The 23,693-nt window shown below is 37.0% G+C and overlaps 4 protein-coding genes across 4 annotated transcripts; 2 read left to right on the top strand and 2 right to left on the bottom strand.

Annotated features, from left to right (window-relative positions):
* Nucleotides 1-435: 435 nt before the first annotated feature.
* Nucleotides 436-2,435, top strand: LOC112198569 (F-box protein FBW2). Its single transcript, XM_024339726.2, has 3 exons — nt 436-822; nt 1,194-1,609; nt 1,800-2,435. Exons 1-3 carry the CDS (start codon nt 673-675, stop codon nt 2,296-2,298), a joined length of 1,065 nt encoding a protein of 354 aa, XP_024195494.1. The 5' UTR covers nt 436-672; the 3' UTR covers nt 2,299-2,435.
* A 232-nt stretch (nt 2,436-2,667) lies between these two features.
* On the bottom strand, nt 2,668-5,650 carry LOC112198567 (elongation factor 1-alpha). The gene is made up of 3 exons (XM_024339723.2): nt 5,497-5,650; nt 4,396-4,876; nt 2,668-3,830 (listed from the first exon to the last, which is right to left on the bottom strand). The coding sequence occupies exons 2-3, from the start codon at nt 4,855-4,857 to the stop codon at nt 2,949-2,951; spliced, it is 1,344 nt and encodes a 447-aa protein (XP_024195491.1). The 5' UTR covers nt 4,858-4,876; nt 5,497-5,650; the 3' UTR covers nt 2,668-2,948.
* Nucleotides 5,651-9,655: 4,005 nt separating this feature from the next.
* On the bottom strand, nt 9,656-11,245 carry LOC112199272 (lysine histidine transporter-like 5). Its single transcript, XM_024340310.2, has one exon. The coding sequence runs from the start codon at nt 11,196-11,198 to the stop codon at nt 9,816-9,818; it is 1,383 nt and encodes a 460-aa protein (XP_024196078.1). The 5' UTR covers nt 11,199-11,245; the 3' UTR covers nt 9,656-9,815.
* Nucleotides 11,246-14,815: 3,570 nt separating this feature from the next.
* Nucleotides 14,816-23,339, top strand: LOC112198568 (chromatin assembly factor 1 subunit A). The gene is made up of 12 exons (XM_024339724.2): nt 14,816-15,062; nt 15,466-15,607; nt 16,126-16,221; nt 17,349-17,425; nt 19,650-19,729; nt 20,768-20,828; nt 21,175-21,242; nt 21,372-21,453; nt 22,185-22,268; nt 22,372-22,449; nt 22,670-22,789; nt 22,974-23,339. Exons 1-12 carry the CDS (start codon nt 14,895-14,897, stop codon nt 23,148-23,150), a joined length of 1,233 nt encoding a protein of 410 aa, XP_024195492.1. The 5' UTR covers nt 14,816-14,894; the 3' UTR covers nt 23,151-23,339.
* The last annotated feature ends 354 nt before the right edge of the window (nt 23,340-23,693 follow it).

Raw genomic sequence — 23,693 nt, 5'->3', positions numbered from 1 at the left:
AAAACACTTGTCCATGTTGGTTTGTTCAGTTAAGAGTCCTATGGAGGTTTTAGTGCCAAAGCAATGGAACTTTATGCTACAGCTCTTGGGCTTCAAATTATCTCTGAAGCTGGCTTCCAAAATTCACATATTATCTTGGAGATGGATGCATTATTGGCTGTTAATGATCTCCAATCAAAGGAACCAAATTGGTCAATTAAAGGTGCTTTAATTGAGGGGGCTATGTTTCACCTCTTCTCTTTAGTAATATGTACATATTGCTTTGAAAAATCAGGCAGCGCATTCTTTAGCTAGGCACACGTTTTTGTTTGCTGCATTTCATTTATGGGTAGAGGATAGACCATAATTAATTACCCGATGTACTCATTGCTGATTAGCTATCTAATTACTTAATATATGCGACATTGCGATGTTTCCCCTTTCCCCTAAAAAAAAAAAAAAAAAATAAGAGTCCTGTATAGGATCCGTCCAACTACAGTCATTTCATCCCGTTACTGTTAGACTTCGAACATGTGGATCATGCTTAAGCCAAATTTGGATCCCTTGTATCGTTGCCAAAAGATACCAGTCTAAATTCCCTCTTTGAAATTTGGGGCTTCTCACTTCCATGGCTCCAGAAACCGTAATTAGAAGTTGACAGACTGAATCCTTGTTTAGCACAAAGAGAGCAATATGCCAAAGGAATTAGCAAAAGAAACGCAGGTAATGAATCCAAAGCCAAACAACAAGCATCCCCAAGTGGAATCGGGAAAGCACAGGAGCAACACTGAACCACTGAAGAAGAAGGAGAAGGAGAAGAAGAAGAAGGGTCAGCCAAGCATTGTAATCACCCTCTGTTCTTGTTATATTTCATGTTCTTTTGTATATTGAGGTCTTCATCATATGTGGATTGTTATGATATTAGTAGCACTGTTTTAGATGAGTAGTTTCAACTTCCAACCATTAATTCTACATACTGTTTTAGATTTGTACAATTTTCTGTTTAGATTAGTTGTTATTGATCATACAGATTACTTTTTCTTTCTCAGATCAATGTCTAGGACCTCGCTCTGAATAAGAGCGGTATGGTGGTTGTTGTTATTCATCTATTTTCTGTATAGAAGGGCCCCGTTTTAGTTATTCCAAACTTAACCTAAAGTTCAGGCCTGGTTCTATATGTTCATCCATTTATAGCTGCATTTTGTTTCTTTTAGATGGGTAAAGGAAGACGAAGATGGGAGGACTTAGAAAGGGACTGCTTGGTGAATGTTTTCAGAAGAGTGGGTATGGAGTCACAGCTATTCGATGTGCCTTTCGTGTGCAAGTCATGGTTTACAGCAACCCTTGATCCTTCATGCTGGCAATATCTCATTTTTCCAGATATTCCATCTGATCTTGCTGACCGTTTGGACAATATATTTTCGTTTATTCATCTTAGTGATTCCATTGAGCTTTATCCTGACTTTGATCCCTTAATAAGAAGATATATAGGAGCTTATCGATTTGGATCAAGCCACTTATCTATTACTGCTTTTGTTGAGTTTGTCTTTCGTCGGAGCAATGGGAATGTCGTGTTTCTGAAGGTACCTCGCCACTGTCCAAAAGCTGCTCTAAAGTCTGTAGCACATGCGTAAGTATTAGTATTGTAACTTTCAATGCGTTTCGTAGTACTGTTTTTGTCAAAACCAAAAGCTGGTGTCCTACTTGATCTTGGTACTCTCAAATCCGATTTGGAATTTTCCCAAATGATATTTTCTTGTCTAGCGAACTTGTTTACATGTATGAGTTACTTAATGAAGAAACTCATTTGTGTTTTCTAGGTGTCCTGACCTGAAGGCTTTGGCTTTGCCGAGAGACGCGTTGAAATCAGATGTAGTTCCTGAATTGGTTGCCAACTTGACAAGTTTGAGGTCGTTGTTGTTATTAGGAAGCTGCAATTATATTGAGAAAATTTTATTACCAATCAGCAAGTACTGCAAGAAATTTCGTGGTTTATGTTTTTATGATGCTTATATTACTGAAGAGGCTGCATCTGCTATTGTTAACTCATTGCCGAATATCAAGTACTTGATTCTGAGGAGCACTTTGATTAGACCGAATGGCTTGATCACACTGCTGCGCGGCTGCAAACAGCTTGTGCTTTTGCATCTCAGTGAGTGTCCCTGTTTTCGGGTCAACGATGAGATACTGAATCTGGCATCTCATATTAGCGACTTCAGATTTTCCAATCATTTTGGAGGTTTTCAAGGTTACTATGTGGACGATGAGCTAGGCTATATTAATTTTGATGAAGGCACCAGTGACGACGACTATGATTAACAAGATGCTTGTTCGTAGTGTTATAGTGTGATGAGAATTTGTGTGAAATTCTCTCTTTCCTTATCCTCGAGTCCTGATTAGCTTGGTGTATGATAAATTTTACAATACTTTTCTTTAAGAGTCCTGGCTTGATTTCATAGTATGAGCCTTCGCCAAACAATAGCAAATTATAGCAAAACTACACCGATTCATAAAGTTTGGGATGAGTACATCATACTCGTTACGTAACAAGTGAATCATATTAGCTCTAATTATGATGCCCGATTGAGGGATCGCTGAAAGTTCACTGCTGTGCTTCTCATTGAGATTTAGTAATATCCACAAAATATATTGCCAAGAGAGAAGCAGAGTTAAAAAAAAACAACAAACTATAAAGGAGAATATTATAGCCAAACAAAAATCATCCATTTAACAACAAAAGCTTCAAAAGTAAACAGTCTCAAACTCCGGCAAATTGAAAAGACGACACAACTAGAACATTTGAGTCACCACCGCCTGTCAAGCACCCAATTCTGAGTGCAAGGACTGGACAAGCAGAAACACACAGAACTAGAAGCGAGAAAACTAAAAGCTAGAATAACTAAACGGTTCAAAAACACACAACTTAAATATAAGATGTCTTCCGCGGGTAAAATTGCATTGTGATCCATTCACTTCTTCTTGGCAGCAGACTTGGTGACCTTAGCACCACTTGGATCCTTCTTCTCCACGTTCTTGATAACACCAACAGCAACAGTCTGTCTCATGTCACGGACAGCAAAACGTCCCAAGGGTGGGTACTCAGAGAAGGTCTCAACAACCATAGGCTTGGTGGGAAGCATCTTAACCATACCAGCATCTCCATTCTTCAAAAACTTAGGCTCCTTCTCAAGTTCCTTACCAGACCTCCTGTCAATCTTGGTGAGGATTTCACCGAACTTCACAGCAATGTGAGAAGTGTGGCAATCAAGAACTGGGGCATAACCATTACCAATCTGTCCAGGGTGGTTCATGATGATGACCTGGGATGTGAAGTTGGCAGCCTCCTTTGCAGGATCATCCTTGGAGTTGGATGCAACAAAACCACGCTTGAGATCCTTCACAGCAACATTCTTAACATTGAACCCGACATTGTCACCAGGGAGAGCCTCCTGAAGAGCCTCGTGATGCATCTCAACAGACTTAACTTCAGTGGTCAGACCAGTTGGACCAAAAGTGACAACCATACCAGGCTTGATAACTCCAGTCTCAACACGTCCCACTGGCACAGTTCCAATACCACCAATCTTGTAGACATCCTGCAGTGGGAGACGGAGGGGCTTGTCTGAGGGCCTCTTTGGCTCGTTGATCTGGTCGAGTGCATCAAGAAGGGTAGGACCCTTGTACCAGTCAAGGTTGGTGGACCTCTCAATCATGTTGTCACCCTCAAATCCAGAGATGGGAACAAAGGCAATTTTGTCGGGGTTGTAACCAACCTTCTTCAGATAGGATGAGACTTCCTTCACAATTTCATCGTACCTCGCCTTTGAGTACTTGGGAGTAGTAGCATCCATCTACAAGGGAACAGCAAACAAACAAAACACCATGAGGAATACATATCCAACACATTGTATAACAAAAATAATAATAGTGGCACAAAATAAGAGAACAAACAAAATAATAGTGCCACTAAGCTTCATCAAATACAGAACAAACAAAATATGTCAACAAAAATCAAAAACAGTAAAGTTTCTTAACAAAAACACAACTATAATGAACAAATAAACTCAAAACCGTAAGATGTAATAGCAAAAATATCCTCAAAAGACATGCTTAGCAATAATAGCCATCAATCAGATATATTTCAAACTAGAAGAGTCAACATAACACTTGGGAGAGAGAGGGAATTGAACCCTCAATAGTTCATTCAGAACTATACCACTCGGCAATCTCTCCAAAATTTAAATCCAAGCTTCTCCTAATAAAGTGGATACTGCACATAGTGTGGGACAAAGTCAATGCCCTCAAATGCCAACCATAAGAACCAACAACGCATTTGCACCATGAGAGCATCCCTCTATCAGATAGAATAATCAACATAATACAACAATATAACATTGATATAAAGTGAGTTATTACCTTGTTACAGCAGCAAATCATTTGCTTCACACCAAGGGTGAAAGCAAGAAGAGCATGCTCACGGGTCTGCCCATCCTTGGAAATACCAGCCTCAAAACCACCAGTGGTGGAATCAATAATGAGAACAGCACAGTCAGCCTGTGAAGTTCCAGTAATCATGTTCTTAATAAAGTCACGATGCCCTGGAGCATCAATGACAGTGCAGTAGTACCTTGTGGTCTCAAACTTCCACAAAGCAATATCAATGGTAATACCACGCTCACGCTCGGCCTTAAGCTTGTCGAGCACCCAGGCGTACTTGAATGACCTTTTGTTCATCTCAGCAGCCTCCTTCTCAAACCTCTCAATCACACGCTTGTCAATACCTCCAAGCTTGTAGATGAGATGACCAGTGGTGGTCGATTTCCCAGAGTCGACATGGCCAATGACCACAATGTTGATGTGAACCTTCTCCTTACCCATGATGATATGCTAAGTTCAACTGCAACAATCAAAAACAAGGAACAATCTGTTAGATTCTAGCAAACACGAATCCCAATCTATGAACAGATAGAATCAAATACAAGCAGATCAACAGTACAACAATACTAACTAAAATACCTTTCGATATCTAAAAATTCCTAATGTGAACAAGTCGAATATATTCTTCGTAACATCAAAGAATTTCCAAAACTATAGACATATTCAGTTTGTCATGATATTTCAAATTTCTAACAAGATTATCTGCTCAATCAGTGATTGAGTAAAGAAAACATGCATCAATAACATAAGAAGCATCCATGACTTAAAATCATCTATCCAATCCATATATTTCATCTGCTAAACTAGAACAGATCAACAAATCCGAGAAAGAAAAGCAAGCTTCAAAAACGTGATTACATAACAATTGATCTAGCTCATAACAAACTAAGCAAAAACTCAAATCAATTTTCAAAAACACATTAAACCACGCTGCATCAGCATGAACTAAAACAAAGCCAATCAAAAACTCATAAAAACAAAAACGAAACCAAGACTAGGCCACACAGATTCAAAAGCATCAACCAAGAACTACATAAATCTCAGATCTAAGCAAAGAGAAGAGCAAGAAGAAGCATATACCAGAGATCTAGCAGCGCAGCAGGGAGAGGCAAAGGAGTAGAAGAGTGTGAGGGGTTTGGGAGCGATAGGGGTATATTTATAGGGCGAGAGAGGGGGGCAAAAAATCTAGGGTTTCTTGGGAGGACCTCGATACCGTCGTTGTGTGTGTTTACGTTTTTAACCTTGAGGGGTTCTTACAATCACGAAATACCCGCTGTCCTTGATCCCCAAGCAAAGGTCAACGCTAAAATAGGATTTTGTTCTTAAAATAATTATTTCTTTCCTTAAACAGCCGTATTAGGAGGAATTTTTAAGAATTTCGGTGAATCTCTCTGTTTATTGCATCGTGATTCACAAGTATTTAGCACTTTCTCACTATTTGCGGTTTAAATTAAATTCTCATTTACCAAACATAAAATTACAATTTTAAGTTGTAAATTAAAAAAATTTATACGCGGAATTCGTCAATGCCCCCTATTTGGTCAGCAAGGGCGAAACTAGAATTCGTAACAGGGGGGTTCGGAACATAAACATAATATGGAGAATTTAAAAGTCTTACTATTTTTACTTTAAATAATCTGTCAAATGATTTGACTAGTCATTGGTTGACGTGTTTCTTTTGAAAAGAACCGAAAGAAGGAGGGTTCGAATGGTGACCTGTTTGGAATTTTTTGTCTTCTCCAAAATGGGGTTCCACCTTATTCACTCCATGTGTTCCTTATTTGGACCGAGCTTCCCTTCATCGCTAGACTTTGTATTTTTCACTTTTATCACTTCCTTAGAAGGTCTTGGGGGCTTGCTCTTAGAGGCTAATTTGGTTGCTTTGGCATTGGGCTCTACAAACTTATGGATGACCATCTTTTGGGTGCCTACAGCATTATGGGTGCCATGTGAAAGAAGTCATTTTTGGTTTGTTATGGGATCTGTCATTCAAGTGTGAGATCCGGGTGGGAAACACTGACTTTTTGCCTTTTTGGAGTATTTTGTTTTTTGAAGATCTTTTGGAATATGTTAATTTACCATCATATTGCTCAAATATTGTTGTTTTACTATGAATTATTTTATGTATTTAGTGTTATTTTAACAAATATGAAAAGAAAGGAAAAAAACAACAACAACAACAACAAAATATGTTCTATCGAGGAAGAATGCAAACGAACTTAGCGGAATATTAAGGTGATCAAATTCTGCCGCCGTATATTTTTTTTTAACAAGCTTGAACTCGACTCAAAATTGAATTTATTTTTTTTAATCTCAAGCTCAACTTAATTTGATTGATTTTTTTGCAATCTCAAACGTGGCTCAGCGCAACTTAGCTTAATGGAAGAACAAGCTCGGATTATTTTGGTCTTATGTACGAAAGTTGTTGAAAAATAATACAAACAGTCATGAAAAAACAATAGCTCGTATATTCCATAGCCAAAACAATAACACATAAGTATCTAAAGTTAAAATTTATTTTTCCTTCTTTTTTTTCTTTTTTAAAAGGAGTGGGTGTCAATCCATTAAAATGTGTGTAACATTACATCACGACTCACCATCGCAGGCTACGTAAATATTGAGCCATGTCTAGGCATCACCATAAAATGAAGCATTAAGTAACCAGTAACTTGACAATACTAGGGGTTAGAGAAGACAATATCAAGCAAGAACTCCTATTAATTCGTAACCTGAACCAAAAGCCAAGGTCCCAAAACATCGGAACCTAAATTTCTTGTGTAATCCTCATAGATTCAAAATACATATCCAATAATGTATGGGGCGATGTACCACAACCCACATAAGCCCACCAAGAGCACAGGTACAACCGTACAAGCCCAGCTTCCGAACCCACCTTCACTGTCACAGATAATGCGACTAACTCGGAAACAAACTAGAATGGTGCTGCAAATCAAGATTTGTAGCAAGAATTGGCTTGGAATCTAGACATAACTAGAAGCCCAACAATCGATCCAATGCGAACTCCAACCAAAAACTCGGCTGGGGGAACAACAACGCTACCACCATGAACTAGACAAAGCACCTTTGAGATAGACTACCTGCACGCGCAGTCAGGAGGATAAGAGGTTGGAACTGGGATCCCAAATTCTAACACAGCCTCCCAAACCAGCAAGCCACCACTGTCGATCATCCTCACTGAGAACTAAACGAACCCGACTTGATCTACGTCAAACAAGGTGAGAGATGGGTGCAACACCTATCTTTGAGTACTGAGGATTCGATGGCCAAATACCACGAAAACCAACAATGCGAACTAAGAAGATTGGCATATCAGAGAGAGATCTCATCCCAGACTTTCATTTTTCCTTGATATTTACATTATAAATTACTTGTGCCCTCTATTTAAATTATCCATAGGATAACTATATTTTATTAGTCAAGTTTCTTTAATATATCAACTGTTCGAGTAAATTCAGCTATTATCAACCAATTTTATTTACTTGTGCCCTCTTTTATGTACTCAAACAACTTCTCCCTTGGCCAATGTTGCCCAACCTAAGTAGTGCCTGCAGCTTGACTAACAAAGTTGTATTTTATTAGTCAAGTTTCTTTAATATATCAACTATTCGAGTAAATTCAACTATTATCGACTAATTTTATGTACTTGTGCCCTCTTTTATATACTCAAGTAACTTCTCCCTTGGCCAATGTTGCCCAACCTAAGTAGTGCATGCAGCTGGACTTGATGGCTCAAACTCTCGAATCATAACCTTCCAACGTGGTTTAAGAACATAAAAGGTATAACTTTCTAACGACGCTAAAGCCAATTAAGGAGATGTAAAAGGAGGAATTTGGGCTTTGAAAACTGTTTCTGTTGGTATCAGGATTCCTCCATTTAGAGAATCATGGGATGAGTACCTTCCACTGCGAGACATGTCAAGATAAAGAGAGGTCAGGGGTAGACCGGGGTTGTTGGCCTATAACTTTCAGATGTCTAAATCAGTATTAATGTGAGATAAAGACAGAGTAACGATACGGAAAATGTACAGTTTTGACATACTTGATTTGAAAGTATCTGCCTATATGTATAGTTAATGTTAGGCATTGTGCCCTTGAGGCTTCAATGTGGGAGGGTGTGCTCCATTCCACATGATGAGCAAGTCTTGAAGCTGATCTCGGGGCAGTTCTGCATCCATGTTTTGCTGCCCACTGGAGGTGGTTCTTGTCAACATGAATGTCGGCAACTTGTCCTGCTTAGCTGTGGGGGCTTCGGCGTGTCTCTAGCAGCCTAGAGGTGGTTTCTGGTGGCTATTTGGCTTTGTGCTTCCCGTGTTTGTGCTCTATACGCATGTGGTATAAACAAAAACAATGTTTGGTTCAGATGTAACAATCTTTGAAGCTAATGAAGGAGGTATAACCTACTATAATTATTACATAAATTCATATATTGTCCATGACACTCTCAATAGAGAAGATGAAAATAAATTTTAAAGTAATAGGAACATAATTAGGACAATTTAGATTAGAAAATGTATATAAAATAACACATGAAGTGTGTTAACAAGAACAGATTAAGACATTTAGAGGTACAAATATCAAAGCTTATTTATTGACCTAAGTGTGAGGTAATTGGAACAAGACATTTATCATATGGTACTTTTATCTAGATGGTGTTGATGCAATACGATCAATCTAACTAGGAAGACATCAAAGTTTATTATTGACCTAAGTATGAGGTAATTGGAACAAGACATTCATCATATAGTACTTTTATCTAGATGGTGTTGATGCAATACGACCAATCTAACCAGGAAGACATCATCATAAGATAAATTAGATTGACATTAAAATACTAAAGGTTATACATAGTGCCCAACATTATCATCTTGCAGTTGATTTCAGACATAAGAAGCATGTGTAAGTGAAAGTGCCAATGATGATTGGGGTTACATGTATTGAAAAAAAATTGGTTTAATGTGTCTAACAAGATATCCTACCATGCACTACCTATTATTTTTTATTTTTTTTGAATGTGCTACCAACCTTTTTAGGTGTAATCTAAACGTATCAGCGTTATGTCCCAAGTGTAAACAATCAGAAGAAACATGAGATCATGCTTTAGTTTAGGGCGATTTTGCACAACAAATGCAAAGTTTAAGTCTTTTTATATTTTTTTTCTTTTCTTTTTTGAAGATTAACTCAATTCAATACATAATCATTGTTCTTCAAGAAATAGCTTGAACAAAGAATGAGTTTTCTTTTTTATTAAAAATAACTAAAAACAAACTACATAAATCTCAAAAAGAGAAGTACATTGGAAAATTTATACTTAAACGCACTCTTACAGAGTATCTACTCTGTTATAAGAAAACAAGAACAAAAATCAGTTTGTAAGTGTACTAAGAAAAGAAATGGTAAGTTTTGGCTTGCATGTAAATTGTACGTGCCCCTCCTATTGGTGAAAGAACTGCCAGCAGGACGCCCATAACAATGCATACCCATGAAGTAAGCCAATGAAAGCTAAATGCTTTTGGTTTTTGGGTGATAAGCCACATAACACAAGGCATATAAAACGATATAGAGGAGAATACCAAGCCTCCAAATAATCCTAATAAGCCTCCAAAAAATGGAATGCACATTGCAACAAACCCTGCTGCGGCTACATATAAACTACGAGCAATGATCCGCAAAGGTCGTCCAGGGGTAAAACCCCGATTTTCTACCAAATATTGCTCGATCTGGTCAAACACGGGCATACTGAAAACTTGGTAGCTTCCAATAACATGAAGAAACACCATAAAGTTAGCCGCTGCAATTAGCCATGCAGGCTTATCTAGTGAGATGAGAACATCATCCTCTACAAGACGGCCATAAGCCCAGTAGCCAGACACTGCAACCGGGACATAGCAAAATGCTACAATAACATAAGCTACCACAACACCTTTCCACATAGCATATTTTGATGGTTTCTCTGGAGTTGAAGGAATTGTAGCTTGAATTTCTAAAGATACACTATGTCCTGCAAAAGCAAATGCTATTGTTCCACACCCATTCAATATATCAAAGACTTGACCAGCAGTTGTAGAAGATCGAACTCCATAGCTCATATTCTCATGCTGTTTCGTACCTTGGATTGTTGATGCCACAAATGCTATCAAAGAATAACCACAAGACATGACCGCAGCCAAAAGAGAAACTCCCTTTAAAGAATTGAAATTTGGAGATTGGGATATCACAAATTGCAAGCAAATAAAGAAAAGGATGAAGTAAGTTGTTCTAATATCACCCCATGCCGGAATGAGAAGTTCAAAGACTTTCTTCAATGATTTGCCACCGGTGACGCAATACACAATGCCTGAAGCCACTTGGACAGTAGTTTGTTGTGGCATGATAATCCAATACCCCAGTTTGGGTCCGAAACAATGCTGCCCTAGTTCTGGGTAACGATCGAATCGCTTTCCGGGCACACTCTCATGCAATTCCACAAGTTGCCAGAATGAGTAGAAGGTGATCAACCAAGAAAGAACAATGACTGTGATTCCAGGAATCCAACCAAGTTGTGACATTGCATATGGTAACCCTAGAATTCCAGCACCAACAGTTGCTGTAACATTGTGGAAAGCCGAATAATACCATTTTGCATTCCTATCAGCAGTTATCGGGAGCCAGTTTGATGCATCAATTTGTTGCTGGCTTATAGTTTTATCACCAGCTTGTTCATTTCCCCTTTCATCTTGGTTGTTTTGCTGAGGAAGGGTAGTCGACTGAGTTAGGTTGCTCATATTGTCACTTGATGAACTGAGAGGTACTGAGTATTTATCTTATGAGAAATGCAACCAATGGAAGAGTTTATACATAAAAAAATAAGAAGATTCAAGTCCAAATAAGATGAAGTACTTAGAGATCCTCAATTGGTGGATGTTGAATGAATCAGTCGTGGAAGATCTAAATTTAAAGGTTAAACAGAAAAACAAAGAAAAAAAATCAAATAAGCTATATCGATTCTTTTGACTCGGAAAAGGGCCATGCTTTAAGGAAGTTTATAGATCATGTTAGTTAGTTGACTATTTAAGAAGGAAATTAACCATTTTTTTAATCATTAAATGTGAAATGTATTATTCAAATGAGCCTAACTGATTGTGCAAAGTCCATATGGTGTCAAATTCGTATAGAAGACAACTACAGTGCACAAGGAATATAATAAAGGGCTTAGACTCTAGAAGAGTAGAAGAACAAAAATGCAAACTGATATGTGCACCAATTCATTGTTCTCATCCAAATCTTTGTGCTGTCATCATATAAAGGTGAAACTCCACCGAATATCTATTTTAGAATTTTGGATCTACATTTATTTATCTTGGGATGAAATATATATATGAGTTCTCGCAAAAGGGATCCCAACCTTCACCTTGTCACATGGCTTAATCACTATAGATGCCATGACACTACTAATTTAATTCAAAAATAATTACTATCACTAATGGAAAAAAGTTGATGTTCGTGAGTGCTCTTAAGTGAAAGAGAGCGCTGAGATGGATGGTGGTTTCATAAGAAAGAGCATAGATTAGGTTGGAAAAACTTGAACTAGCTAGACACAAAAAAAAAAAAAAAAAAAAACAAATATGCTAGTATATGAGCCTGGATAAAGTAGCATCCCCCCTCCCTTTGAAACCGTCAATCGAGATTGCGTCGGAGCAGATCGAGATTGTGCTCCAAGAAAAGGGCAATTAAAAAAGGTTGTTGTGATATTTTTTATTATTATATCATAGAGAATTCAGACTCCCTAGAAAAACACACGTTTACAAGTCCATGTTGAATTAATTGTTTATTTTCACTTGGAAAATTTGATATGACCAAAATTTGAAGGTGCATAAAAAAGAAAAAAAAAATTGATGTCCATGCCTCTTATGCAAATTGCTATGTTCATATATGATGAACGTATAGAGTTTGTTTGTTTGTTTGTTTTTTTTTTATTTCCTTATTTTAAAAGAGGATCAAAGGGTTTCACACCTGCCCCCATGGTCACTCAAACCCATGACTTGGTACATAGGTAGTGGGTTGACTGTTGACAGAGTTAATTTATGGGAAAATAAGTGAAGGAATGATAGAAGCATTAACACCCTCCTTCATTAGGAGAGTTTAAATTGAATATTGATGGATTGCTGATAAAAGAGAAGGAGATGCTAGTAATTATTTGTGATGACAAGAAGATAGTTGTTTATGGTTACCTACCTCCGTTGGATTACAATTTTGCTAGAGCTAAATTATAATCACATCATTTTGGAGTCTAGGGCCGGTCCAGAGTTTTTCTAGGCCTTGGGCCAGAATTATTTTTCGGCCCCATATTTGTATATTGATAAACTCAAATATAAGTCCTTTTTTTTTCAAAATTTGTCAAGAGAGCAACAAATTCTATATATTCTAATTTCAGAATTTTTTGAAGATTAACACAACTACGCAAAAGAAATGACATTTCTTTCTTAACTGAAATGAAATTACAAAAAAAAAAAAAAAACTTTTAATGAAAATGTCAAAATTCCAACAACCAATAAAAACAAAACTCAGCAAAATCATAAACAAAACATGTATTAGTATTGAAGGTTAACCGAACTTATTAAAAAAATGCATGATCTCATTCTCATTCTCTATTGGAGTCTAGAAAACATACATTTTTTTATTATTTAAAAAATCCTAATTTTTAGAAATGAAACAATAAAGAAAAGGAACAAAAAAAACACAGAAGAGAATCATAGGGAAGAAATATGCTGCAATGACTTGATGTGCTTGTGAGAGAAGATGGATTGAGAGAGATGTGGAGGGAAAGTTGAGAAAAGAGAAATTGTCTTCTTGTTTTATGGAAGAGAGAAAGACGTTGGTCAGTTGCAAAGAAAGAGAAAAATTATTTGGAAGAGAGATCCCAACTTTAATTCTAATTAATTACAACCTCCTTGATTTTTTTAGTTTTTCAGATCATTTTTTTTCTTCCCTTTATCATTCCAAAAAAAAACCTCATAGCAAACACATATATACACTAATATGTACATTGGGCTTTTATAATTGGTGCCCCATTTCATTTGCAGCCCTGGGCTGTCGCCTTGGTTGCCCAGCACCAAGGGCAAGCCTGTTGGAGTCAAATGCATAAGTAGTTTTGAATTTGATTCTTTAAACTCATAAGACCATAATTATAGATGGCCACACGTAGGATGGATTAAAAAAGCTTTAAAGACATTTTCTCCTATTTTACTCGTTTGTGTCTCACTATTGCAATAGAAATTGTGCATGAATTAACTCAATTTGCAGCTAAGAATAACATCCCTTACACTTGAAATGTGAATTTTGCTTATAGATGCCAACGAGTAATAAAGACTGCATTTTTAGACAAACAATTATATTCCAATCACAACTAATACACAAATTTACTTAGCATCCACATTTGACATAAATGAACCCTATCCTTTCTTAAAGAAGCGGTAGTAAGTTTCTTTCACATGCGTTTAGTAGTGAGTCCCCAACGTTGAGTCTGATGGGCAAGGTTGAACATGATCCTGTGGGGTTTTGTCTCCAAAGATCGAGTTTGGTTTGGATATGAATGGAAGGTCTGTGTTTACTGTTGGACGACGGGTTTTGTGGGGCTTTATAGGTAAAGCTATTTCCCTTGCCGTGCCTCTTTGATTGTACAGTTTTTGAATTGTCAACACCTCTCTTCTCGTTGGTGGCATTATCCTTCTTAATTGCGAAGTCTTCCTGGTAATGTTGTGTGGTGCTACGATAGGTAGCAACGAAACTCTTTGGCGATGACTTTACTGCTCGCAGAGCCTATTCGACTCATGGGCTAGTGACGGTTCCAGTCGTATGAAGGTGGTGATACAGCTTGAATGCAGGGGAGATAAAGTTGTTATGGGCCGAGTCTTTATTCCTTCCTGAACCAGGTTAGTTTTATCTTGTTTGACTCAAATTAGGTGGTAGGGAGTAAGGGTTTGGGCTGGATGGTATTGGTAGGGACTACCGTTTTAATTCCTCATCTCTTGCTATTTTCTTTAGAGCATCCCTTGAACTATTTCATGGTGTATTTTGTGGTAGACTTATTTCATTGACTAGTATTGATGTATATCAGTGTATAAGTGGTGTACTAGTTTGATTGTTTAGGTCATATAACATCAGATAAGTCAAGATTTTTTGAGATTTTCTCCTCGGTTAGGCCAAAAAAGAAGGGCAATACGTTACTTTTGGAAGTTAGGCTATAATTTATGTAATTTCCTGACAGTGACTCAAGTCATTCTCCTCATATAAAAAAAACACAGAAAACAGAGTAAGTGTAGTCTAGAACCTTCGTGGGTTTATTTTCATATATATATTTTTTAAATCAAAGAGGGAAAAAAAAAAAAAAAAAGGTGAAAAAAAGAAAAAGAAAAAGAAATAAAGACGTGCCTTGTTGAGCCAGACACCTACTTTGGAGTCTGGGCACATTGTCGAGATCAATGGCGGGCGTATCTCTCAAGTGCGGGGACTGTGGGGCTCTCCTCAGGTCTGTTGAGGAAGCCCAAGAGCATGCCGAGCTCACCTCCCACTCCAACTTCGCTGAGTCCACCGAGGCTGTTCTCAACCTCGTCTGCTCTACTTGCGGCAAACCGTGCCGATCCAAAACCGTATTGATTCCCACCCTTTCTCTCTGCAGTTTCAAGTTTTGTTCTTTCCGCTTATATATTCGATTTACTCATCTGGGTCCCTCGAATTTCAGTTCAATTTCAAGTTTTTATCATGTTGTTGAATTTCGTTAGTAAATTTTCAATTTTGTGTTGCAATATAGTGGACTTTACTGAATCTAATGACCACACATTGAGGGATCAGCCTCACTACTTAGGTTGTGGATTCGAATTCAGTAGTATTTGATGAGTTTGAGATCGTTGGGTTATTTGGGCTTAGACTGTGAGAGCTACATTAGTAAACTGAGCTTGATCATATGTTTATATTCAGAATGTTGAAGATTAAGTTATTTGTTTGTCATAAAGAAGACTAATTTTGCGGGTTTTTGTATGTTTGATCATGAAGGAAAGTGACCTGCACACCAAAAGAACTGGGCACACCGAGTTTGTTGATAAGACTGCGGATGCAGCAAAGCCGATAAGTTTGGAGGTTCCAAAGGTGACTGCTTCAGAGTCGGAAGATGTTGCTGCAACTAGCCAGACCGAAGGTACTTTCTTTCTTTGTTGCAAGTATGTTATTTTGGTATAGGCTTTGGGGAGAATCATGAATCTGTTACTTTGTTTCACCCAATGGTGCAATTCATACTTTCTTTGTGCCCTTTTGGCATGTCATCTTGGTGTTGCGCAATGCGCTTTATTTGAGGGATTAGGTTCCTCCTGGAGGATTACAGTTGTGTCTTTGTAATAGATGAAATTGTCTTCTTACATTTGTATCCTTTTTCGTTGGTTTTATTTTCAATGTGGACTGTGGGTATGTGCTTTGCCCAAGTTAAGGGCCTTATCTTAATGTAAACCTCTTTAACTGTTTAGCAGTGTGCATAATTCTTTTCCCTATGCATAGATTTGCACAAAAGAAAGATATGACAACAGATAGTTGTTTTTGTGGTTGTTTCTCAAGGGTCTTTTAGAATTTCCTCATTAGGAAGGCTGTCAAACTCTTACGGTTGTTAGAGTCTGGATTAAAAATCATGGCTGTACCTGATTTAATCAATGTTTTTCCATGTAGAAATGGTAGTTCCAGAGGTCGACAAAAATCTGCTTCAGGAACTTGAAGGAATGGGATTTTCAAAAGAGCGGGCAACCCGTGCACTTCACTATTCTGGTGAGCTCATTAAAAGAACTAATCATATGTTTTTTTTTTAATAATTAATTTATATGTCCGGTAATTTTATCTTGATTGAAGCTTCAATAATTTCTTTTGCTTTTGGTGGCTTTGTCTTCTTTCCATCTTTTTCTGTGTTACATGTTGCTGCTGGTTGATAGTGGATGTTAACAATAGTTAGGAGTGCTATTTGAAACATTGAAACTAATGAGAATCTACTGTTGGTGATTAGTGTAGTTTTTGTTGTTTATCTTAGTTTTTCTTGTGGTTTGACCTTAGCAAGGCTTCTTGAATAAATTTTTTTGGTCACCAATGAAGGGTTAGTAGAAATCCTCAGGCCTGTTTCTGTCCCATTTGGTCTGGAATTTGAACCCCCTCACAGTACCTACCTAGCTATTTAATAGAGTTTCCTGTCTCCTAAAGATTGTAGGGCAAGGTGGGAGGCCCCAGTTTCGAGCTGGGGTCAGTCTGTCGGGTTTGGGGGATCCTTGGGTATCAAAAATAAGAGAAAGGGAAAAAAGATTGTCAAATGATTGAAGTGTAATAGCATTATATAAACCCTCGTCATTTGTGCTTAATGATTTAGCAGGAGATCCCTTTTGATGTTCCTCCTCATGTTTAGGACTAGCATCAGATGTTTATAATTACTAGAGTCGTCCTTTTTTGTTTATGTTTATTTTTATTTTTATTATTATTATTTTTTTAATAGAGGGTTGTCCTTTCTATAATGATCACAAATGGATTAAAATATATTATGTTTAGAAAGAGGAACTAGAACAGAGAAGTCTTAGCTGTCCATTTAAGATAGAAACTATAACCAGCTTGTGCAGAGGAAAGCACCAGAAGAACTAGAATTCATAAAAGTTTTGCATAATGTATCTCCTAATCCTTTTGTTCTTAATTTCAAACGATTAATACAAACCCTGCTCAGAACAATAAGATCTTGGCTGAACTGTTAAAGCAATTCTTAGCATTCAGCTACTTCTGGAATTTTATGTGGTAAAAGTGGCGAGCTGTATTCTGGTGTTGTTATGTCAGCTAATCCTTTTTTTAATATTTTTTTTAACTCGAGTGAAATTTAGTTATCGCAATTTTCTCAGTTTATTCAATAATTGGGTTTTCTTTAGGTAATGCTAGCCTGGAGGCTGCTGTCAATTGGGTAGTTGAACATGAGAATGATATGGACATAGATGAGATGCCTTTGGTAAGTTATTTTGATCCTTTATGAATTCTCTCTCTCTCTCTGCACAAAGGCAAACCCGTAGCAGAAAACAAGATTGGTAGCCTGGTTATGTATGTGCAAATATATATATATATATATATATATATTGCAAATATATATATATATATATATATATATATATATATATATAGACACACACACACTAATCATATCCTTATGGTCAAGAAAATATCTTCCACACTAAAAAGAGTATCTGTGATTATGGAAGACGGGGAGTTTGACATTATAGTAGTAGCTATTAATACAAGATACAAGTAAACTTTCCATTAATTTTATGGTTCGAAAACCAACAATTTTTGTTACAGGACACTTATGGTTCTGAAAACGTTCATGCGTTATTTTCTTATGAGAATCTACTGTTTGCTTTCTTTAGTGGTCTTCCAACAATGTTAGATGTTATGAAGATGACTTTGTTGCGACCGTGAGTCCTTGAGGTGCTCTCTTGTAATGGAGTGGTATATGTTATTAGTTATGTGACTTTCATTTTCCTTATAGACAAAGACTGTTTGTTGATTTGAAATTGGTATCCTATAAGTTTGATCTTGCACAAACCTCTAAATGAAGTGTTGGCATTGAGGCTGAGGAAGGCTTTGAAAGCGCTTTGTTGATTCCAAGAGGCTTTCTTGTAAGGAAAACAAATTGTAGATACAATCTTTGTTTGTACAAGGCTGTAGAGTATATATTTTGATGGGGAAGGTGGTGCATGGTTGGTTAACTTCAGTGGATTCTGTTGTTATGATTACAGAAAATTGATGGCGATGGTGCATGGTTGGTTCGGTGGATTCTTTTGTTATGATTAGAGAAAATTGATGGGGATCTTAGCTCTTTGGTAGGAAAATCTATATTCTCTTCAGTGTTTTGCACCTTCACTGGTTGATGACACAATCTAATAAGTTCAGAATCCTACTAGGAATTCTGGTTCCTATGACTTGCTCAGGATTTAAGTCGATATTGGAAAGTTAAGTTGCAGGAATTACTTCCCAAGAGAGAAAGTTGGGGTCTTTGCAAGTAAGTTTGGAAATATTGTGGGCATTTGCCTCAGAAGTATTTGGGTCTTCCATTAAGGGTGATTTCTAGAGCATATTATTTCTGGACCCGTCTGTAGAAAAAGTTCAATGAAATTATTGGACATTGAAGAGAGCTGTTTTCTCAAATGCTAGGAGCTTCTCGTGGTTTGGTAGTTTGTAGTAAGTTTCTCCATTACCTTTAGTTTGAAATCCCCAATAAGGTGGTTTAGGAATGAAAGTTAATGCAAAAGTTCTTCTCAGTTGGGAAGGCGAAATGGTTCACGTGAGCTGGGAGCTAATGTCTTGTTCCTGGGGGTAGGAGCCTAGAGGTGGGGAATTCGGTCAAACATAACGCAACTCTTTTCAGGAATAAATCATGGATTCCCTCTAGAAGGAGATTTGCTTTTGAATGCAGTCATTTGGGGAAAATATGGTTTACAGGCTAACAAATTCAGAATTGTTTTGTGTCCCAAATAAATTCTATGTTTTTGAAGCCAAAATTTTTTTTTTTTTTTTTTTTTGGTTTTTGTTTTGTACTGAGAATGTAACCTTATGTTCATCTGGAATAAATAGAAGTTTTCACCTTCAGATATTGGGTAATCTTTTATGTGAAGTTTTCACCTTTAGCATATCTCCTGAAGCAACATGGTTAAAGAAGTGCCCATAAGCATTGATCACCATTTTCTCCACTGCGTTAACTGGTAGGACAAGTTTTTCTGAGCTGGCTAGGTGGGTAATGCTCTCTATTCATTCACAAGTGTGTTGCTTTTAGTGGAGAGGAAAAGCTAAAGTCTTTTGGGACTGCAGTGCTGTCTAATGGCAACTTTTCGGTGGTAGAGCAGTCTAAAGTCTCTGAGATCATATAGTGAAGAGGGAAAATCTTATTGGACAGTGCTCAATTTTTGGCATATATCATTGTCTGAGTTTAGCTATGGTTCTTCATTTGCTATATTGTTAGATTGAAAAGCTGTTCCACTGTAGTTCATGTGTCTCCTCTGTTCTCATTGTACTGATTTTCCGTTTCTTTGTTTCCCTTGGATGCTTTCTGTAGTTGTTAAGATTGTTAGTAAATCAGATGACACCTTATCCCCTACAGTATTTTAGTTTTCTTTTGTTGCTTTGATGAGAGAAAGATACCTTGACTCAAATCTGAACCTTGCTTGTTTCTATATTCTCAGGTACCAGTCAACTCCAAAGTGGAGGCTCCAAAACCTTCTCTCACACCAGAGCAATTGAAAGCCAAGCAACATGAGCTTAGGTAAATGCTCCTGTGCATTATAGTGTCATTGTGGAGATCAACTTAGCCATTACATCATCTATGGAAAGTTTGAAGATGCTAGTTTCTGTCTGTCATGATATTTATCTCCTTTCGTTGGGTGCAAGTTTTTCAATTTCCCTTATCGTGACTCCCACATTAATTTCAAAATGAAGCTCCATTTCCAGCCTTCATTTTGTATCTGAGAGACAACTTGAAGCTTCTTTCTTCCCTAGTATGAAAATTAGATTCTGCAGTTGAACTCTATAAAATACTAACTGGTTATTGTCTTGCGAAGAAATAGTCGTGCTTATCAAATCTATGTCACTGGGTATAATTACTAGTCATAATGTAATACTTTTTCCTTCTGGTCTTGCATGCATTCTATTTTAAGTGTTTCCGCATGTGAAATAAGGTTTGGTCAAAATAAGAATTCAGTCTGGAAACTTTGCAATGGTGGTTATTTTGCAAAGATGGTTGGGATGTTGTGATGTCAGTGATAAGATGAACATGTTGTGCTTACCATTATGGCATTTGGTTATTTATATATATTTTCAAGTTGGCTTATTTAACACATTCAACTTTTTGGGCAATGACAGACATCTCTGAATGTTTTTAGCCATTACATTGGCGTTTAGTATGCTGGTATAACTTAACATAATAAATTAATAATGGGGTCCTTTCTATTTAAAGAATGAGATGGGTGCTTTGTAATGGCAATGTTCACTCCAATCGAGTTCCAGATTCAGAATGTCTTCATGTGATTCCCTCGATTGAATGCTGAAAATTGTGTACTTCCAACATCTGGATATAATCTCAAAGTGTCTATATTTGACTTTATATTGTATTTATGGTATTATGAAATACATTCTGAGCGTTTCTTGTAAATCCTCTATGCTTTAGGTTATATCATTTTTTTGAGGATGTAGTTTTGGCCTTTTGGGTCATATTCATGTTTGAAAATCTTGTTAGATTTGACTTGCTGCTTTTTAGTATTTAATTTTATTGTCTCGTAAAGTTTTCTTTTCAATGAATCTCAAGGGAGAAGGCCCGGAAGAAAAAAGAAGAAGAAGAGAAGAGAATGGAAAGAGAAAGAGAAAAGGTACTTCTGAATGTCTTCTCTCTTGTCTATTCGCTCATTACAGAAGTTTTTTTTTTTCTCATGTATTTGGTGCATCCGTTGTACTTTCATTGTGAAAGAGCTGCATTCTAATCTTAGAGAACCCTACTTTTTCCTCCATTGTGTAACATGTTCCTGTGTTATGGACCTTATGGTCCATATAATATGTCACTATCTTCTCAAAAGGATATGAACTTTTAAAATAAATAATTGAATTTAAATTTCCATAACATTGTGAATGTGTTCATTTTTTCTCTTTTGTTGGCATACATCAAGGAGAACATATGTTTGATGATAGATTCCTTTATTTTCTTATTTGTTTCTTCAGGAGAGGATTCGAGTGGGCAAGGAACTCCTAGAAGCGAAGAGGATAGAAGAAGAAAATGAAAGAAAACGGTTTATCTTCACCCACTACGCCATTTGAATTATATTGTGATTGTGGTCCAGTCTACAATAAATGATCTTCTTCCTTACATTGCTTGCATGCATTTTCCATCGGGATGGAAATGTGCTTTTTTCTAATAGGATTTTGGCCTTACGAAAAGCTGAGAAAGAGGAAGAGAAAAGAGCCAGGGAGAGGATTCGTCAAAAACTGGAAGAAGATAAGGTAGACAAAACTATTCAAAACCAAGATGAGCCAGGGATGTGTATAATCTGATCTAATCATACATGCTATTTCTTAGATTTTGCAGAGTGGTTGTAATTGCAGGGGAAAACTTTAGTTGATGGAACTAACAGACAACCCAAAAAAAAAAAAATAGTGGGGATATTTTTCTTTTGAATTTCCTAGTGCCAATGAGGGCATTGAAGAAAAGTAGGTTTATGAGGGTATTTAGCCTTCTATGAGGCAAGTCTGACTTCAAACTGAAGTTTTGACCTATCTTGCATACGGAGTCTGGATTAATGTTGAGATAATGAAGGTGTTTCTTTGAATTCTGAAGAATCGTCAACAGGGTGAAGTAATATTTTAGCAGAAGCATACGTACCTCTTATGATAATGAGGAGAGGACTAGTGTAAGGAGATTTTTAGTGAACTTCAGGTGCTCCATGTGGTTTTAGAAATATTAACTACTGCAGTTTCTGTATGTAACAAATTAAGACAACTAAGCCCCACATTCCTCTCCTTTTGAAAGTAATTAAAAACAGAAACAACTATCCTAGAATATCTAGGACGAAGTTATTTGTTAATCAATGTCTTCCTACTAGTTTCTTCTTACATCTTAATAAACAACTTAATTTCACATTCCCCCCTTCATGCAGTTTTTCTTTCCTTTCTTCTTTGTTATGTTTCTGTTCTATTTTCATTTATAGTGAGCAATTCTTTATCTGTCTGCACAGGCGGAAAGGAGGAGGAAACTTGGTTTGCCACCAGAAGATCCTTCAACTACAAAACCTTCTGCACCTGTTGTAGAAGAGAAAAAGGCATGAGCTTGTTTGTATATGTTATTTGCATTTTGAATGCCATTTTGACCTTGCTGAAACATGTACTGATGAATTTCTCTGGGATCATGGTATCCAATTGCAGATGTCATTGCCAGTTAGGCCTGCTACTAAAGCAGAGCAAATGAGAGAGTGTTTGCGATCTCTTAAGCAGAATCACAAGGTAAATTATAGTGAATTATTATGTTTCATTAAAAAAAGAAAACAAAACGGTTATGTACTACCTTATTTTGGAGTGACTTTATGGGTCTGGTAAATATTGAATGAGAAAAATAAATGCAAAATGATGTTAAATGGAAAGAATTATTTTTATACTGAATGTTCTGGTGTGCTTTGCTTAAGCTGAGCGGCCTTGCTTATATGTTTGTTATCTGTTTGTGTAGGAGGATGATGCCAAAGTAAAGAGAGCATTCCAGACTCTTTTAACTTTTGTAGGTAATGTTGTGAAAAATCCTGATGAGGAGAAATTCAGAAAAATAAGACTCACTAACCAATCTTTCCAGGTAGAACTTCTTGTAATGTATATTTCACTTTTTTTTTTCCTTTACTGTTCTATGATTTTGTGCTTGTCACACATTGTTTTACCTATTCAACTTCTTGAATGGTGTAAAGTTGGCTCCTACCCCACAGTTTGCTGTTGTCAGTTTTCTATTGTTTGGTCATAATTGTGATCCCCTTAACTAACAGGAAAGGGTTGGTTCATTGAGGGGAGGCACTCAGTTTCTTGAGTTGTGTGGATTTGAGAAAATGGAAGGGGGTGAGTTCTTGTTTCTTGCTAGAGACAAGGTTGACATGGCAGTACTGCATTCAGCTGGGTCTGAGCTAGACTCTGCAATAAAGAATCCCTTCTTTGGTGTTTTGTAAGTAAAAGATATGCATTTTGGATATGTTGAGGTGAGGTTGAGTGCTTTGGTTTGTTGATAACAAGAATGTTCAAAATATGGTTAAAAATTGATGACATTCTCCTTGGTAATTTCATTCAAAATGGATTGTATTTGAAGATCTTTTGTTTTTCAGTTTTTATATTTGAACTCTCCCTAGGATTATCGGAAATGGGAAGGATGGTTTATAAATTAGGGGTCGTTTTTATCTTTTTAGAAAATAAAATAAAGGCCATTTCAGGAGGAAGACGACCACCTTTTTTTTTATTTTTTCCTCCTTTTATATGACAGGCCCGTGAGGCGGAAATAATATTTGTAATTTAACTAATTTTCATGGAAAGGTAACCGGTTGTGGTGGTTTGGATTGAACTTGAAAGAAAATTTTCAACCTAAAAGATAATTTGAGTTTGAAATGTATAAACAGTGGCCTTGTGGTCTTCTCTGGCTGCGAGGTGTGTGCTGACGGTGGGCGGATGGCGTCTGTATTGCTGCGGGCTGCGGCGCGGGTCTGCCGTGGCGCTGTTGT

This window comes from Rosa chinensis, chromosome 4, assembly GCF_002994745.2.
Source record: "Rosa chinensis cultivar Old Blush chromosome 4, RchiOBHm-V2, whole genome shotgun sequence".
Lineage (NCBI taxonomy): Eukaryota > Viridiplantae > Streptophyta > Magnoliopsida > Rosales > Rosaceae > Rosa > Rosa chinensis.
The sequence above is the reverse complement of the archived record's forward strand: the minus strand, read 5'-3'. Positions and strand labels throughout refer to the sequence as shown.